This window comes from Rhipicephalus sanguineus, chromosome 11 (genome assembly GCF_013339695.2).
Source record: "Rhipicephalus sanguineus isolate Rsan-2018 chromosome 11, BIME_Rsan_1.4, whole genome shotgun sequence".
NCBI lineage: Eukaryota > Metazoa > Arthropoda > Arachnida > Ixodida > Ixodidae > Rhipicephalus > Rhipicephalus sanguineus.
Genome location: NC_051186.1, coordinates 1,852,295 through 1,868,632, shown reverse-complemented (window position 1 = coordinate 1,868,632; position 16,338 = coordinate 1,852,295). Strand labels below are relative to the sequence as shown.

Genomic DNA, 16,338 nt, shown 5'->3' with positions numbered 1-16,338 from the left:
TCCATTTTGTTGTTATCGCATTCGTTGCTTCGCCGTTGCGGCGAAACAATGCACAATAAACGCTCAACTACCTGTGTGAAGACACGTTTAAATTTCGTGTTATACCGATTCCTATGAGGAGAGATCAGCGATGCTTTTTTCAGTTTGTTTTGTTGTTTAAATGTTCTTCAGTTATCGCTCAGAAATTGATGAGTCGCGAATGGCACTTCAGCCAATGTCGCTTGCACTGTCAAGTGTAGTCGGAAACTGACTCAGCAACTTTCCCTGTTCAACAATTTCTGGTTATTTCAAAATTCATATTCGTATTGTCTTGTTCTTTGTTTTAATTGTTACTGAGTTGCTTTCTCAGAAATGATAATGACGCAAAGAAGTGCGTAAAGCAGAGCAAATCGCCAGCTTATCAAATAACATTCTGAGCAATGGAGTGTGTTTTGAGTCATCTATGATTGTGTCCTTTTCTCGTGATCTATTATCCAGAGGAGGTGCGTTAGTGCATGGGCCTAAATTGTATCCTCTGATGGGAATTAAGTGAAGAAAAGCACGAAAGCGTGACAAACGAACATCATAATTGTGTGGCTGATATTAACAATATAAATGTAGTAAAATGCATGATACAAATACCTAAACGGTAGAGAACACAGTGACAGTGACACAATCAAGCCGTGATGAACGAAAACGACTCACATTTCATTTACCTCGCGTATTAGTTGCAAATTTGTGGTTTTATTTGGTGACCCAAATTTGCAAGTTCTGGCGGTGTTTTTATTCATTCTCTTTCAGCCATCCCCATATGAGCATAAATAACGCTTTCATAAAACATTCACATGGTATTGTTCACGTGTCTCTGTGTTTTACCTCCAACTCTTTGTTAGCGTCTTCGCTGTGACCTCACGATGATATATAACTAATATTCCACCGAGTCACCCTACTCATTCATCTTAGCGATCGAAAGCTGCAGTACTCCAGGGTATTGTTGGTAGGCTGAAAATCATCTAAAGGACAAATTTATAAGCTAAAATACATATTTAGAAATTATTCAGTAAAAGTGAGTACAGAACGAAAACGACACATCCACAAAAATTTAAAGAAATTGTAGGCTGAAAAGCAGTGAGAACATTTTCGTAATTTTTACAACTGCATGCTGATTTCCATAATAAAGGAAGTTTTCCTAGACTATGTCCTGCATGAAAGGAACAACTCAGGGCCGGTGATAAAGCTGGACGCGATGTTTTGAAATACAAGTTTGTTCACTGCACCAAACAAGTATTTTACAAAAACGTAAAATTCTAAGAAGCTATGTTTCATATAACTATGAGTATTAGAATATTAATGAGAACTAACATACAATAATGCCAAGGAAAGTATGGGAGATGTTATGTGTATTAATTGGAATATAAATGTGAAGGAACTGAAGTGGACGAAAAGATAACTTTCCTTGGCATTATTGTATGTTAGTTCTCATTAATATTGTGTGTAACAAAGAAAAACGAGCCCTTGAAAGCCATCTTCTTTCCTTTATGAATATTAGAAGCGCCACGAAAATTTCACGAAGAAGGTTCTTAAACAATGCATTACGTGCTTCCATCATATTTTCGAAATTTAGTTTATGTGTGCAATTTCACGCCTACATTTTGTAAATTTTATTGGTTTATGTTCTACTTTAAAAAGGAATGCGCAATTTCGTTTTTGCACTCGTTACAGGCGTCGTAGCCTGAAACAGTAAAACGGTTAAATGTAACGGTTTTCGTTGCTAACCCGTGCATAGACATTCTTATTATGCATACCTGGAAACATCTGTCATGTGCAGCTGAATCTAGAACAGCTCCGATTTGCACCTGGCTTTAGCTTTCCAAAGCTAACAAGATGCCCATTTGCCATGAGAGAAAAAAGTTCTGACGTAACTAGCCAGTAAAAATGATTAAAAAAAAAACAAGTCTACATAAAGGCTCGATCGAAAGAGAGACTGTTCACATTGAAAGGGGTTTTGCTAAAGGAAACTTCAGATATGAAGCTGTTACTTTATGCAGCCGTGTTCTGTTTTTTGATCTCCCTGGTTACGGCAGGAGGTAAGTGCTAATATTTTTCAAAACAAGCTCATTATTTGTAAAGTTACGTGCATGTCGTGCGATATCCGAGTACATAGGAGTTGACATATTTCAAACATATAGGGATTCTATTATGTTCATTATTATACTTGCGGGTGTGATTTCAAATGTACGACGTAACTTTTGGTCGGAAGAATATCAATACCTGGAGAAACATCACGGTTATAGAAAATTTTGTAACTTCCGAACGTTAGTATTTCCCGCAGTAGCACCAGCTGCGCCTCTGATACAATTATTGCTATATGCCACTGTTCCATTGTTGAAACTTCAGGTGGAACATTTACTCGGAGCTCAGAGGTCGCAATACTTGTAGTGGCATGCTGAGGTTGAGATATTATACCGACATTATTGCCCCGGAGAAAAAAAACGGCTCGCTCTGCTGTAACAGAGATTAATCTAGATGTAAGCATGAACTATCTACTGGCAATGCAGATTGCTGGGAGGTTATACTAGGCGTAATCTTGTGCACGTTTGCAGGAGCACACCCAAGCACACTACACCACGCACTCATCTACATCCACGTCATTGTTTACTGCCACTGGCCAAGATGATATTGGGCTTTGCTTAGCGTCTGTGGTCGATGCAGCAACGACGCGGCATGCGGCTATTTCTCGCCACGCTGCGTGGCGCCATGTCTGACAGAATGCGGTAACTTGTGCCGCGTAACCACCGTCTACAAGACTACCTCTGGGAGCGTTCCGTTTGATCTCCCACTTCTGGCGTCCAAAAGAGCATAGGCCAGGCGGTGGCATTTAACACAGCAAGTGTATGATGCCCTATAAGCCTTTGGAGTGTCCCTATTTTAAATCATAACAAATGTTTCAGAGTAAAAAGAAGTAATATGTAACAACTATTGGAGTTTTATATCCTAAAACAACGATGTGATTATGAGGGACGCTAGAGTGGAGGGCTTCGGAAATTTCGACCAACTCGGGCTCCTTAACGTGCAGCTAAATCTAACTTCGCTGGTCTGTAACATTTCACCGCTATCAAAATGCGGCCGAGCGCACAATTAAACCCTAAGTGATAGCGTGAACAATCACTTGGAACTGTGACGCAATATATTTGTAACTGGTTTGGAACGCTGCTGGGGTTTGTAATTCGGTCCTGTACGAATTGTTGACTGCCATATACCGCACGTTTTTAACCTTTAGGCTGATTGTCCACATGCCTCGATTCTGTGTTGCAGTGATGCCTCGTGATCTCGTCTGAGTACACGTATGTTCTTGTTGAGATACCGCATGCCTCATTTGAAGTGCCCGGATAACGGCGTTAGCATTTTGCTCAAAACCACTTGAAGGCTTCCGACAACGAGAACTGAAAGAATTTCGTGCTTAGAACTGTCGCTCAAGAAAGATAGAAGCTAGTGTATTTTCTTCTGTAAATACCGAAGTATGTCCTCCGATTCGCCCTCCAGCCTACGCAAAAACTACTCCGGGAGCCTTTTGTTGTCACATTGTTAAGTAAGCTTTAAGAGTGCCTGGAAACGTAAACTTGTGATGTCGTTTCTAGAATAGTTTATCGATAAATTTACACAAATTTTTCTCCCTAAGTAGAAATTTATTGAGGCTTAACATGGCCCGCGCAAGAAGTATGCTTTCTGACGGGTCGTCATTAGTCCCAAAGCATGCCTTCATTATAAAAGTGACCACTACGCAGTTTAAGCTGACTAAACAGCGTGAGTTCCTGAATGAGAATGAGCCAGTACGATTTAACAGTGATGACAACCACCTAACTTAAGCAATAAATTACTAGGCGACGTCATTTTCTTCCCTCCTACACAAGACAGCGCTATTAATAGAAGCTATTAATAGAAACGACAGCTATATGATAACGATTTCCTGGTTTAAAACACATGTGTATTACAGTTATCGCCTTTTATATCTTTTCTAACTGTGGCCACTTATTTTTCCACTCTGTGATTTCACGCGCACTAGACGAGGGCTCTTCGGAAAGAAGGAAAAAAACAGATTCTGGAAAGACTGCACAAAACGCGCTATAAATTTCGCAATACAGGTATTGATGGAAGAATGTCTCAAGGAAAGCATTTTTGCAACCATTTTGATGTTGTAGAGACAATCGATTTGAAAGATGTGCTTGACAAAGATTAAAGAGCATTGTGCTCATATACTACGTATCACATATACTTTCGTGCTTGTCGACAATCTTTCAAGGCGTCAGCGCGCAGATTATGCGTGTAATACAAGTAGGAACAGCTGCAATGTAAGATTGACGGCTGCTAAGTATATTCTGAAAATGTGTGGTCTCGGTCTAGCTGGGTATTAGAGAGCTTTATGGTAGGGACCGCGAAACTTATGCTGTCCATACCAGAAACGACTTTGTATTCCCGGAATACATATATGCGTAAAGACGTGGTGGTATGAATGAAGTCCCCGCTTTGTGCGCTTGTTTGCTGGTGTAAAAAAAGCATTGGCTGAAAAATAAAATACGCCAGGAATTTGTATTTTTATGAACATACCTACATACATACATACTATATATATATATATATATACTATACTATATATAATATCATATATATATATATATATATATATATATATATATATATATATATGTGAACGCGTGTAATATTGAGTTGTGAGGCTGGACAACATAGAGGTGACAAGACTAATGCCACACCCGCTACCTTATCTATGGTAAGTAGTGTTTTAATTAGTAAGGAATATCACGAGTAAAAGTAAAGACAACACCACGCAATGAAAGCTGTCGAAACAGCGAAGTGCTCTCGTGCCAACTTCAGCTGGTACTCGCGACGAGCGGCCACTACGCAAAGATATTACACCCAGTGTCTCATACATAATAATTCCCTCTATGAAACTGTACTAGCAGTTTTCAAGAGATCTCTGTTTGGAATAAAAGGTTGCGCCAAAGCAACAGGACTGACAACCATGGCTCCTGTTTCCTGTGAGCATGTATTTCTTTCAATACTTTTCGAAAACGTTCTTTATTGAAAGGACCTCCTCATTTTATGGTTCGCATAGAGGAAGAAGATGGGGGTGAAGAGGAAGCCGCCCCTAATGGGAATGAGACTGAGACGGCTCCCCGTGGGCCAAAGGTGGACGGACAGAAAGGTGAGGCCTTGGAATACTCACTTTCATTGCATCCGTTAGCGGGAGCGTTATGCCTGCTGTCGCCAAAACAGCAGACATTTTCTGGCTAACTTACATCAGAAAAATCAGTGTACGATATTTAACGGCAGTAAGTGTGGTAATGTGGGCGTATATGCGTAGTAGATGAGACATGCAGAGTCACTACCAAAAGAGGCAGAATCACTGCCAATACTAAGGCAGAGTCACAACTCACTGCCAATATCGATAGGACTGTTAAAGTAGCTGAGGAGTTTTACAGATATCTGTACAGTAGCCGGGACAACGAGGACGAGAATATGAGTAGTAATAGGCCATCGGAAAGGACACCCCACCAGTAACGACATGAGGAATAAAGAAAGCCTTAGAGGGAATGCGAAGAGCGAAGCCACTGGTGAGGCTCAGGTAACATCATGTTTGTTAAAGAACGGCGAGAAATTGTGTTAGAAAAACTGGCCATCCTGTATACGAAGTGACTTTGAGGGTGAGTGTACCAGATTCTTGGAAGAATGCTAATATTATCTTAATCCAGAAGAAAGGAGACGTGAACAACTTGAGAAATTACAGGCCAATCTGCTTATTTTCCGTTGGCTACAAGCTATTTACGAAGTTAATAGCTAATAAAATTAAGACATTAGAATTCAATCAACCAAAGGACAAAGGAAGATTTGTACAGGCTAATCGACAATACCACCATATTCACACTATCAGTAAGGTGATAGAGGAATGAAAGTAATACAACCAACCTCTACATATAGCCTTCATAGATTACGAGAAGGCTATTTCATTCGGTCGAGATATAAGCAGTCATGCAGAAACTGCGAAATCAGGGTGTCGATGAAACATGTAGAAACATACTGGAAGAAATCTACAGCGGCTCCACAGCCACCATATTCATCCATAAAGAGAATGACAAAATCCCAATAAAGAAGGGTATAAGGCAGGGAGACATGATATCTCCAGTGCTATTCTCCGCATGCTGAAAGGAGGTTCTCAGGGCCGCAAATTGGGAAGAGTTAAGCATAAGAGGTGATGGAGGGTTACCTTGGTAACCTGTGATTCACTGATGACGTTGCATTGATGAGTTACTCAGGCGAGGAATTCCACTCATGACTACTGAATTGGACAAGAACAGCAGAAGGTTGCGATTGAAAATTAATATTCAGAAAACTAATGTAAGGCAGTTTCGGAAGAGAACATCGCGTTGATATAGGTAGTGAGGCACTGGAAATTGTAAAAGAATACGTCTACTTAGGACAGGTAGTAACGGCGGAGCAAACCATGAGACTGAAGCGACTAGAACAATAAGGATGGGATGGAACACATTCGGCAAGAATTTTCAAATCATGAATGGTAGTTTACCTTTATCACTCAAGAGGACGGTATACAACAGCTGCCATCTTACTGATACTTACCTACGAAGCGGAAACCTGGAGGCTTACAAAGAGGGTTCAACTTAAACTGAGGATGACGCAGCGATCAATGGAAAGTAAAATTACAGGTGTAATCTTAAGGCTCATGAAGAGGATGGAGTGGGTCAGGGAACAAACGAGTGTTAAGGACATCTTAATCGAAATCAAAAAGAAGAAATGGACATGGGCAGGACACGTAGCGCATAATGAAGATAACCGCTGGTCATTAAGACTAACTGACCGGTTTTGAAAGAAAGCAAACGCGCGACGGAAGACAGAAAGTTGAATGGGCAAATGACAGAAGTTTGCGGGTATAGCATGGCCTCAGCATGCACAGGACCTGGTTGATTGGCGGAACACTGGTGTGCCATTTGCCCTGCAGGGGACGCAGTCCGGTTGGTAATGATGATGATAATGTCCCATGAACAGTATGGTTTGCAATTATCAATGCACATGTGTATAGTTTCAAGCAGAAATGAAATGCATGTAAAGAGGTACATGAACTTGCTTGCAGCTCACTGGCACACTGAGTGATAGAAATGGTCACTACGCAACAATGTGGCTTACTATATAGGATCGAGAACCGGTATGGAGCACTGCATTGTATGCACAGCGATCTGGTCGGGTTAAGGGCAAGTTTAAATCAGCACGTTAGATTATGAAAAAAGCGAGATCAAAATCCTTCATCCTTCACTTACTGGCGCAAAACACACAGGGACAAGAAGAGACTCTTCTTGTCCCTGTGTGTTTTGCGCGAGTAAATGAACGATGAATTTGTTCAAACTAGGCCGAATTGTAGTTTTGCAGCAATATCCTCTTTTCGTGAAGGTATCACGGGTATCCTGTAAATTTTCATCTATTTAGCATGCCACCTTACAGTAATTACTTTGTCTTGATATTGCCAGATGGGTGTTTTCTGCCACCGTAGACGAAAGACGCTACAAGGCAAAAAGAAGTTGAGGTGCCTCGGGCTGCGATCGATGGTGCTGCTCTGGTGACAGCGCACCCACCTGTTTTAGATGTACTGCAAGTATACTCGTAACATGGTGGTGGAGCTGCGGATAGTCTCTACGAAAACCGGACCTAGATCTCCGCAGTGGACGTCACATCGGTTGCGCTGCTGTGACTACCGACAGTGTCCTGGCTGCTCAGGCACCACCGCAATACATCATGGCAGTGCGTCGGCCATTGTAACAAGTGGGATCCTGTACTTATGCTGGTGAACGTAATATTTTTATTGGGGGAAACCGCAAAATAATGGTTTGAGACTACCGAATCCGAGCTCACAAGTTGGGACATCAGCAAAAAGAAGCTACACCATCTTTTTAGGGAGACCAATTAGACGCCCAATAGAGCTCACAAAGAGCTCACGTCCGTGCCCAGACGTCCACCGAATCGTACATCTCCTACATTGAGCACGTCCTAGCGCTTTGTCGAAAGCGGACGACTACATTCCGGAGAGAGATAAGGTAGGACACATCGTGATGGGCATCGCCGATAACGCATTCAACTTCTCGCTTTGCACGAACAGCACAACGGTTCATTCTCTTATTGAAAAGTGCCGCCACATTGAGCAAGCCAAAAGCAAGCGCATCGTGCAACGTTTCGACCGTCTTTCTGCAACGAACCTGTGCCGTTGCATCAACCAGAATCACCAAGTGTGACGCAGGTCATAGGCCGCAAACTTCAGGTGATGGCTCCCAGCTCTCTTAGTACCGATAAGCATGACAACTTGACCAACGCGTTCATTCTTGCTGGCCGCCAAGAAATTTTGGATATGGACATCGCATCCGCCGTTAGTCCTCTCCCAACCCTACCCCTCCAATAATTCCTCTGCTGAACCTCGAGAGGATTTCGCAAATCGGTACCAGACTCTTCTGAATGGGGACACCGACGACAGAACAATTTGTTTCCTGTGCTACCGGATTGGCCATACCTCTCGCCGCTGCCTCAACCGCTAGAATTTCTCGCCTCGACCATATGCTGACCGCTATTACGAACGCGACTCTCGTTCTATATCACCTCACGCTAAACCGTCTAGTGCTGGCCCTGCCACTCATCAATCACCACTAGCCATTCGCCCTCACCGCAGCGCCGTCAGTACCGTTCGCCTACATCTCGGCGTCCCTCGCCACTTCCTACTCAGGGCCGCTTCTCGGGAAACTAACCAATGGAACTCCCGGAGGTGAGGCCGCGTGGACACTATGACTGTAAATCCTCTGTTGACCCTTGCTGCTAAACGAAACCTAATGAAAGATTTGTTGATCATGTGCCCTGAAAGCCTTTATCGACACTCGAGCACATGTGTTGGGCATGCGCTCCTATCTTCGTAGCCGTCTTAGAAAACGTCACCTTCATGTCACATCCCTTCGAGTAGACATGGCAGCACAACAGCCGCCATGGGAAAGCACACCGCCCGTGTTACCACTGCCAACCGCTCAACATTAGTTCTCTTCACTGTACTCCCAGAGTGTCCTCGCGAGGTGATTCTCGGATGGACTTGCTGGCTGTTCATTCAGCATAAGTTTAGCTGCCCCAGAGCTGTACCGACACCTCCGCAAACATCCAGCCTCGACTTCGCTGTGCTGAATATGGACGACCTGCAAACCAGTTGCTGTGACCTGTGTCCTCGTGTCACCTTTCCCAGCACTTCGTGATGGTCATTACGTCGGACCACCCATTACGACCTCCTGCTAGCGCGCCAAATGCATCAACGCAGCTTCATCACCACGCTCATTAACAATCGAGCGTGGCTTCCTCTCCTGAGCTTTGGTTCGTCTCTACAAGTGCTCCCTGAGGGTCTATTTCCCGATGTGTTGTCCCTTTTGGAAGAATCCGGAGTATCTGCTCTAAACTATGAACAATCGTCATGAGTTTGCTCAGCTTTCGGCTCCTATGATACTATCTAAGGACAAGTTTACCAAAATGATGACTCCCGACCTACGACCTTATGCCGACGCCCTCCGCTGCGGTTTGATATCTTACGAAGATATACTGATTTAGAAAATCGCCCGCTAGGTCGAACCGACATCGTCACCCATTCGATCCACGCAGGTGATGCTCCACCCCTCCATAGGCGGCCCTACCATGTGTTCGCGGCAGAACGTCGCAAACAGAGATGGAGAAAATACTATCCAATGAAATTAAGAGCCCTCGTGCGGTCCGTGGGCATCACCTGTCGTTTTGTAAAAAAGAAGAATACTTGGAAGTTCTGCATAAATATCGTCACCTGAACAAGATTACGAAAAGGACATGTACGCGCGTATTGATGACGTGCTGGACTGCTTACCCGGTGCGAGCTATTTCTTTTCGATCGATTTACTTTCTGGCTACTGGCAAATCGCAGTCGATGAAAAGATGGCCTCTACCGACTCAAAGGGATGCCTTTCGGACTATGCAATGCCCCGGCTTCCTTGAAAAACATGATGGACTCTGTTCCACGCGGTTGTAATTGGTCCGCATGCTCATGTTACGTTTGTGGCGTAACTGTCCTTTCACTGCTGTGTGAGAGCCATCTCCACGGCACTCGGCCATCCTTGACTTCTTTTGGCGAGCAGGCGTACAGCTGAATTCTGCAAAGTGTCTTTTCGACTGTTGTTAATACGAGTTCTCGGTCAGTTGGTAGACGCTACTGGCATAGAGCCTGATCCTGACAAAGTGTGCGCAGTCCGCGAGTTTCCGCATCATCGTACGTCTGCTGATGTCCGAAGTTTTCCTGTGACTGTATTCCTAGTTTAGATGCTTCATTGAGAACGTCTCCGAAATCACTCGTCCTCTCACTGATATTCTCTAAAAGGACATCCCCTTCAATAGGGGACAAGAGAAAGGTCAGACATTTTCAGCGCTTACGAGTCGCCTGGTAAATACAACCGTTTGGGTCATTTTTGGTGCTCCTGCTTACACGGAAGCTCTAACACATGCAAGTGGCCGTGGCATTGACGCCACTCGGTGCCAACGACAGCGGAACACGAATCATGTAATCGCTTATGCTAGCCGCCTGCTTTCGTCCTCAGAGCGCATTTACTCGATCACAGAACGTGAATACTTCGCCCTTGTTTGGGCCATTGCCAAGTTTCGCCCATATTTGTTCGGTCGACATTTCCCGTAGTAACAGATTATCATGCAGTATGTTGGCTCTCCTCACTCTAAGACCCTACGGGATGCTTCGGTAGCTGGCTTTACGCCTGCAAGAATACAATTTTGTGTGTCATACAACTCTGAACGGCTACACAGGACGTCGACTGCTTCTCCGCTATTCTGTGGATCCACCTGACACCACAAAAACTGACCCGGAAACTTGTGTTTTGTCGCTCAGCGACGTGCCACTCGTCACAGATGAGCAGCGCCGCGACCCATATTGGCGATATCTTATACAACACCTCACCTCAGAACCATTAGACTCGTTTCTTTTCTTCATTGTTGTGCCTATATCAAACTGCGTGTTCAATAACGTTTCGAGCGTATTCACGCGTGACAATGCGGGAATTGAGACGGTGAACCTCTGGTTAACGACCTTCTGCGGTCCTTTATTATGTGATTAGGAAAACGGGCTGTCTGCCCTACGTGTAGAAATAGGTGCAGTTTTAAGGAACTTGGTGTGTCCCACCAGTACTTGCAAGTTGTGAATTTGTTGGTGTGTATTACGAAACGAATATCTGTGCGCCTTCTTTATATTAGCTGCTCATTTTGTTTCTGTACGACGGCGCATATATTACATGGCCCTAATGGAAGCCGTAGCGCCACTGACAGCGTATTCTTTTTCCGCAATGCAGTGCATAGTTAGCTCTTATTCAGTTAAGGTTCAAAAGTTAGTTTCTCGTTGTTTCATTGAATATAGGAGGAGAAGGAGAAGAAGAAGAGGAGGAACAAGCAGGTGGATCTGCGACCCCGACAACAGGAAAGACTACAACAGCTCCGGCACCGACCGCGCCACCGACAAAGCCACCAAGCGGTACATACCAATCACCACTGACATCTTTATATGCCGTGGGTAGTATAGAATGATTGTATATTTACTTGCTATTTTCTTGGTATTTACGTGATTGTATATTTTCTTGAGAACGCATTGGTTCGCACTCGATCGCTAACCAGGGGAGTAGATAGTAGACGCTCTCAAGTGAAATGTATATTTCACTTGAGAGCCATGACGGAAGCTTCCATAGAGTCACTCATGTAGTTGGCAGAATTGTTTATTTTTACGCGAGGGGCAGGTGTGCATCGAGTCAATTGGGAGAGCGTAAGAGCGTCCCCCGAGATGCCAAACGAATTCCATATGCAGCAATTCACCATTTTCGGTAAGCGGATGGACGTTGAATGATGTATAACCACAAAAGTTTGCCACGGGTTTTGTTTCTGTGAACCAAATAACAATCGATGAGTCGCACTATCGTCACTATTGAGATGCTTGGCGAAGGCTTTGAAGCTATTCTGAGTGCTCTAGTTCATCCATCCTCTGAATTTCGTAAAACCGTCCCGTTGCACTTAAAATGCGCATTTTTCGCTAAAATATGGAATCGCAACGTAGGAGAGAAGCTGCCCCTTTATGCCGCATGCGTTACACATGTCCATAATTAACCGCATGCAGTAATGCTCGTCATATGCATCAATACATTGTCTCCATTAATAAATTACCAGCTTATGGAATCTTGATTCAGATCATGTGTATGTCGTGCTGAAATGTTCTTAGGAAACTTACCAGCTCTGTTTCACGGACAGAAAATGGGAATTTACGCTTGCAATTTTATTAATAAATCGTTTTCATTACACATGTATTGTCATAAGCCACGACAAAGAATTAGGAAAATAATATTGAAGTCAGTGCCTCCCACCTTCATTGCCACCTTTCATTTGTGTTGTGACTGCCGTTATAATGAAGTTGACACTATTTTTCAGCACAAGAAGTCCTACAGCAAAAGGAAGTAAATGTGTGTGTGTTGGGGTATTGAAATAGAACGCCTGTGATGCAGTTCATGCAGAAGTACAAGACACGTATTGTAGAGCCTGAGTATTTGTTTAAAAGAAAGAATCCCTTACAGTATCTGGTTCTATGAGCAACGAGTGATGGTAGGCAACATCAGGGCTTAGGTATCTTCAGCAAAGCCAGCAGCAGCTATTCATTGATAATTAAAAGAAAACTGCTAGCGCGAGTGTGCCCTTCCCTCTGAATATGCTTCCCGCAGCATATTGTGCGACCAAATCTATGTTGCACTGAATGTCATCTTAGTGAAAGAAATATTAGGCTACATATAAAGGAACCTGTAGCATCATAATGTGGTTCAACAAAACAGAATGGAAGTGTCGCCGTCTACCAGAACTGTTCGTCGGTGAAGGCGATCTTCAAGTACTTATTTTAAGGAGATAAATATTGCTCTTGCCGTTATACTATTTTGCTTAATCCGACTATTCACATACACTATACATTGCAGAAAGCGTTTTTATTTGGTTCAGGGGTTGTATTACTAGCACAAATGAAATGCATGAAGCTTGATGAATGAAGAGCTTCGGCTAAATAAAAAATTCGATAATTACCTATCGTTTCGCTTCGTTGTCAGGTGGCGGTAGCACGCCAGAGGAGCAAGGGACTGGGGTTGAAAGCAAAGGCCCGAAAAAAGGTAAGCCTTTTGAGGAATTCTTTTTAAATTGTGTCATACTACGACATTATACATAAAATTTCTAAGGCAGCTGAAGTACGTGATAGTGAATTGCGTTCATGTGAATAAAAACACAGTATTGAATGTGCGCCTGTGCATTTAAAACAAAGCGTATATTTGAACGTTTCAGTGACCAAACCGAGCCTCAAAGATATTCATAAAAATATTGATATCAATAGAACACATGGAGTCTAAAACATGGCATACTTACTAAATGTCCTATGAAAACATATATACAAAAGACAAAGCAGGACATTCCGACTATGGCAAATTCCACTTGAATACCTTTTAGTTCGATATATTCGCTGTGCCTGACGCAGTAACTTCTATATAGATTCAACAAAGGCAATTACTGCTAAAAGTGTTCCCAACTACTAAAGATGTGCCCAGATGTGCGTAGAACATCTTGATTATCTTTGTTTCAATTTCTTCGTGACACATTGCTGAATTTTCGCAGTGGAGAGCCTCTTAAAATTGTGAGCTACTGATCCAAGGTCCGAGTGTATTTCGGCAACAGTTGCATGGAAAGTTCAGGCGCACTACCACTATCACCGTCGCAGTGATATTCCGTATGAAACCTAAGGGCGACAACATCGTCCCGTCCGTCGCATGTTCTATGTGCGAGTGAAAGCATGACAGGGCATCCGACCAATACTGGTCAAGCCGAATGAAAACACGTAAGCCGTCTTGCATCGCACTAAAGGTCTGAGGGGCGTCCCGGAGCGGGGGCGAAAGAAGGGTGTGCGTGGATCTGCAGGAACCGCTATCTTTGATAGGCCAGGCGCCATAGTGCATCTCTTTTGTGACAGCGATCAGCGGACGGCTCAACTGTTGTAACAGGCTGTGTTGTCATAGCTGAATTTGCAGTGATCGATTTAGCAGAAGAGATCGACAGCACCAAAGCCTGACTACCGTGACATAATGCGATATACGCCGCATATTGCGAGGACTAATACTTGAAATGCGTTTGTCCACCTGCTCGTCAGACAGCACAAAGGTGTCAGCCATATACGCTCTTGACACCCATGTGGAGTTCCCATTAGAGCCTCAGGTCCCACGACGTATCGACACACTCATTCGTCGCCTAAGATTCGGACCGTGAGCGTATTCGTGCGGGCCACGAAAAGAGCTTGTTCACGGTTGTCCACATCTAAGGCGAACAGCTCATTAGTATTCAGGACATCATAATAGCTAATGTTGACACATAATTCTGAAATTATTAGTGTTTCTCGACACCATGATTACACGTCATATAACGCACAATCACCCTAAAAGTAGAATAAGCGCTCTAGTTTAACCTGCTTGAATACTTATGAGGTGTTAAGCTTGGATGTGGTCGACCTTGTGCACCATCTGTCCATCGACTGTCGCAAACCCATCACCATAAGCAGCGACTCGAACAGTAACTCCACTTGCTGGGCTTAGAGCGAACGTTCTCATTGGCGAAAAATACTAGGCGGATGTACTACATCACGGATAAGTAAGCAAGCAATAAAAACTGCTTCAACATTTTTTGACGGCGCTATTATACGTGATGTGTATTCAGCGAACTAAATAGAAAGTGTGCACCGTACATGTAGTGCTAAAACGTGAACCTGTGAACTGAGGAAATCCGGCACTGTATTGTACGTATAATTTTTTGTTCATTTCTTTATTTTTGATCCGAACAGCCAAGTGGCAAGGGCTAACCGTCGCCAACAAACGGTGATAACACCTGCTCCCTTCATTTTTTTTTTACTTCGATGAAAAAAGGTCGATTTACTCGCTACAGCGTGTACGTTTCCGTACGCCAGAATGTACTTTACTTACGCTATGTGGGATGTTAAGAGCCGCTAGCCTCACGTCGGGTAACATTTCAACTTTTTGTTATAGCGCTCACTGCACCGCCCTTACGACTATACTGTGCACGTTATTTGTATATAAGACATGGTACTGTAGCCGCGATGCCATGGTCTCAAAAATCCAATACGAAGTCTTTCGGGCATATAGTCTCTACGTATGATCTCTCTTCTCTGTGTGTGTGTGTGTGTGTTTGCGCGTGTGTGTGCGTATATGTAGCATGTTGGAATATAAAATAGAATATTTGCAATTTTGTCTCTAGTGAATAGAGTTCCAGAAATGCATCATTTGCAGGTGGAAAACGAGGGCCCAGGAGATGCCGTTTGTCTCCAACAAAGTCTAATTGCATTGGCAAAGGCAACTTCAAACTATGGTATTACAACGCATCATCACAGCTTTGTGAACGTCACAAAGTGGGAGGATGTCCCAAACTAATTGGAGGATTCGTGTTTTGCACCGAATGCACGAATTGGTGTAACAGTAAGTAAACGTTTTCGTAATCAGCATGGTTTTCCGTAAAGTACACAGCCTCATTGTTTAAACAGCGCAAAAAGACGAAGACACGAGAATGAGGACCACACAGGACATTCTCGTGTCTTCGTCTTTTTGCGCTGTTTAAACAATGAAGTTAAACCAACTAGCCCAATTTTACACACTGTTGCAGTACACAGCCTATTGACCAATTTAATATTGTAGGCCTGTTGAGGCATGCACAAGGGAGGGCATACGAGAAAAAGGAGACTTCAAAATGGGAAGAAAAACAAAAGAAAGACTGAAGTAGAAAGCAACCATAGCAACGCACAACAAAAAACAGCAATAAATGAACTCTGCAATTGGATATTTCAATAGGCATATATAAAACTAGCGTACGTGTTGAAGACAAATGATGTAGGAAAAAAATTCGGTACCGTGCAAATCGATGTTATGCAAAATGCGGCGGGGTGGGCGTACGGTGATTGTTGTTGTCGCACCGACTGAAGGTGGTAGTATGGTCTAAAAAAGTGTCTAGAGTCCTGTTGCTAGCCCAGTCATTTCGTCGACAAATTGTCTGCCGATTGAGCTGGCGACATGTCGGAACCTTAGGTGAGCCTTAGCGTTGGTGACATATGGTCGTCGAGGCTGGTAACCCTGGATAGTGCTACGTTGACCAACTTCAGTGGATGGTTATCGTATTCCTAGACTACATGGCCGTATGCGGTCCAGGTAGTCTACGCCTACAAAG

At 43.5% G+C, this 16,338-nt stretch overlaps 1 protein-coding gene across 1 annotated transcript in view; it reads left to right on the top strand.

Moving 5' to 3' along the window:
• The first annotated feature begins 1,937 nt into the window (after positions 1–1,937).
• Positions 1,938–16,338, top strand: part of LOC119373222 (neurofilament heavy polypeptide) — a 28,143-nt gene continuing 13,742 nt past the window's right edge. Inside the window, exons 1-5 of the mRNA XM_037643230.2 lie at positions 1,938–2,066; positions 5,111–5,200; positions 11,465–11,578; positions 13,179–13,238; positions 15,411–15,596. Coding sequence (XP_037499158.1) covers positions 2,006–2,066; positions 5,111–5,200; positions 11,465–11,578; positions 13,179–13,238; positions 15,411–15,596 — 511 coding nt within the window. The 5' untranslated portion in view covers positions 1,938–2,005. The remainder of the gene's footprint in view (positions 2,067–5,110; positions 5,201–11,464; positions 11,579–13,178; positions 13,239–15,410; positions 15,597–16,338) is intronic.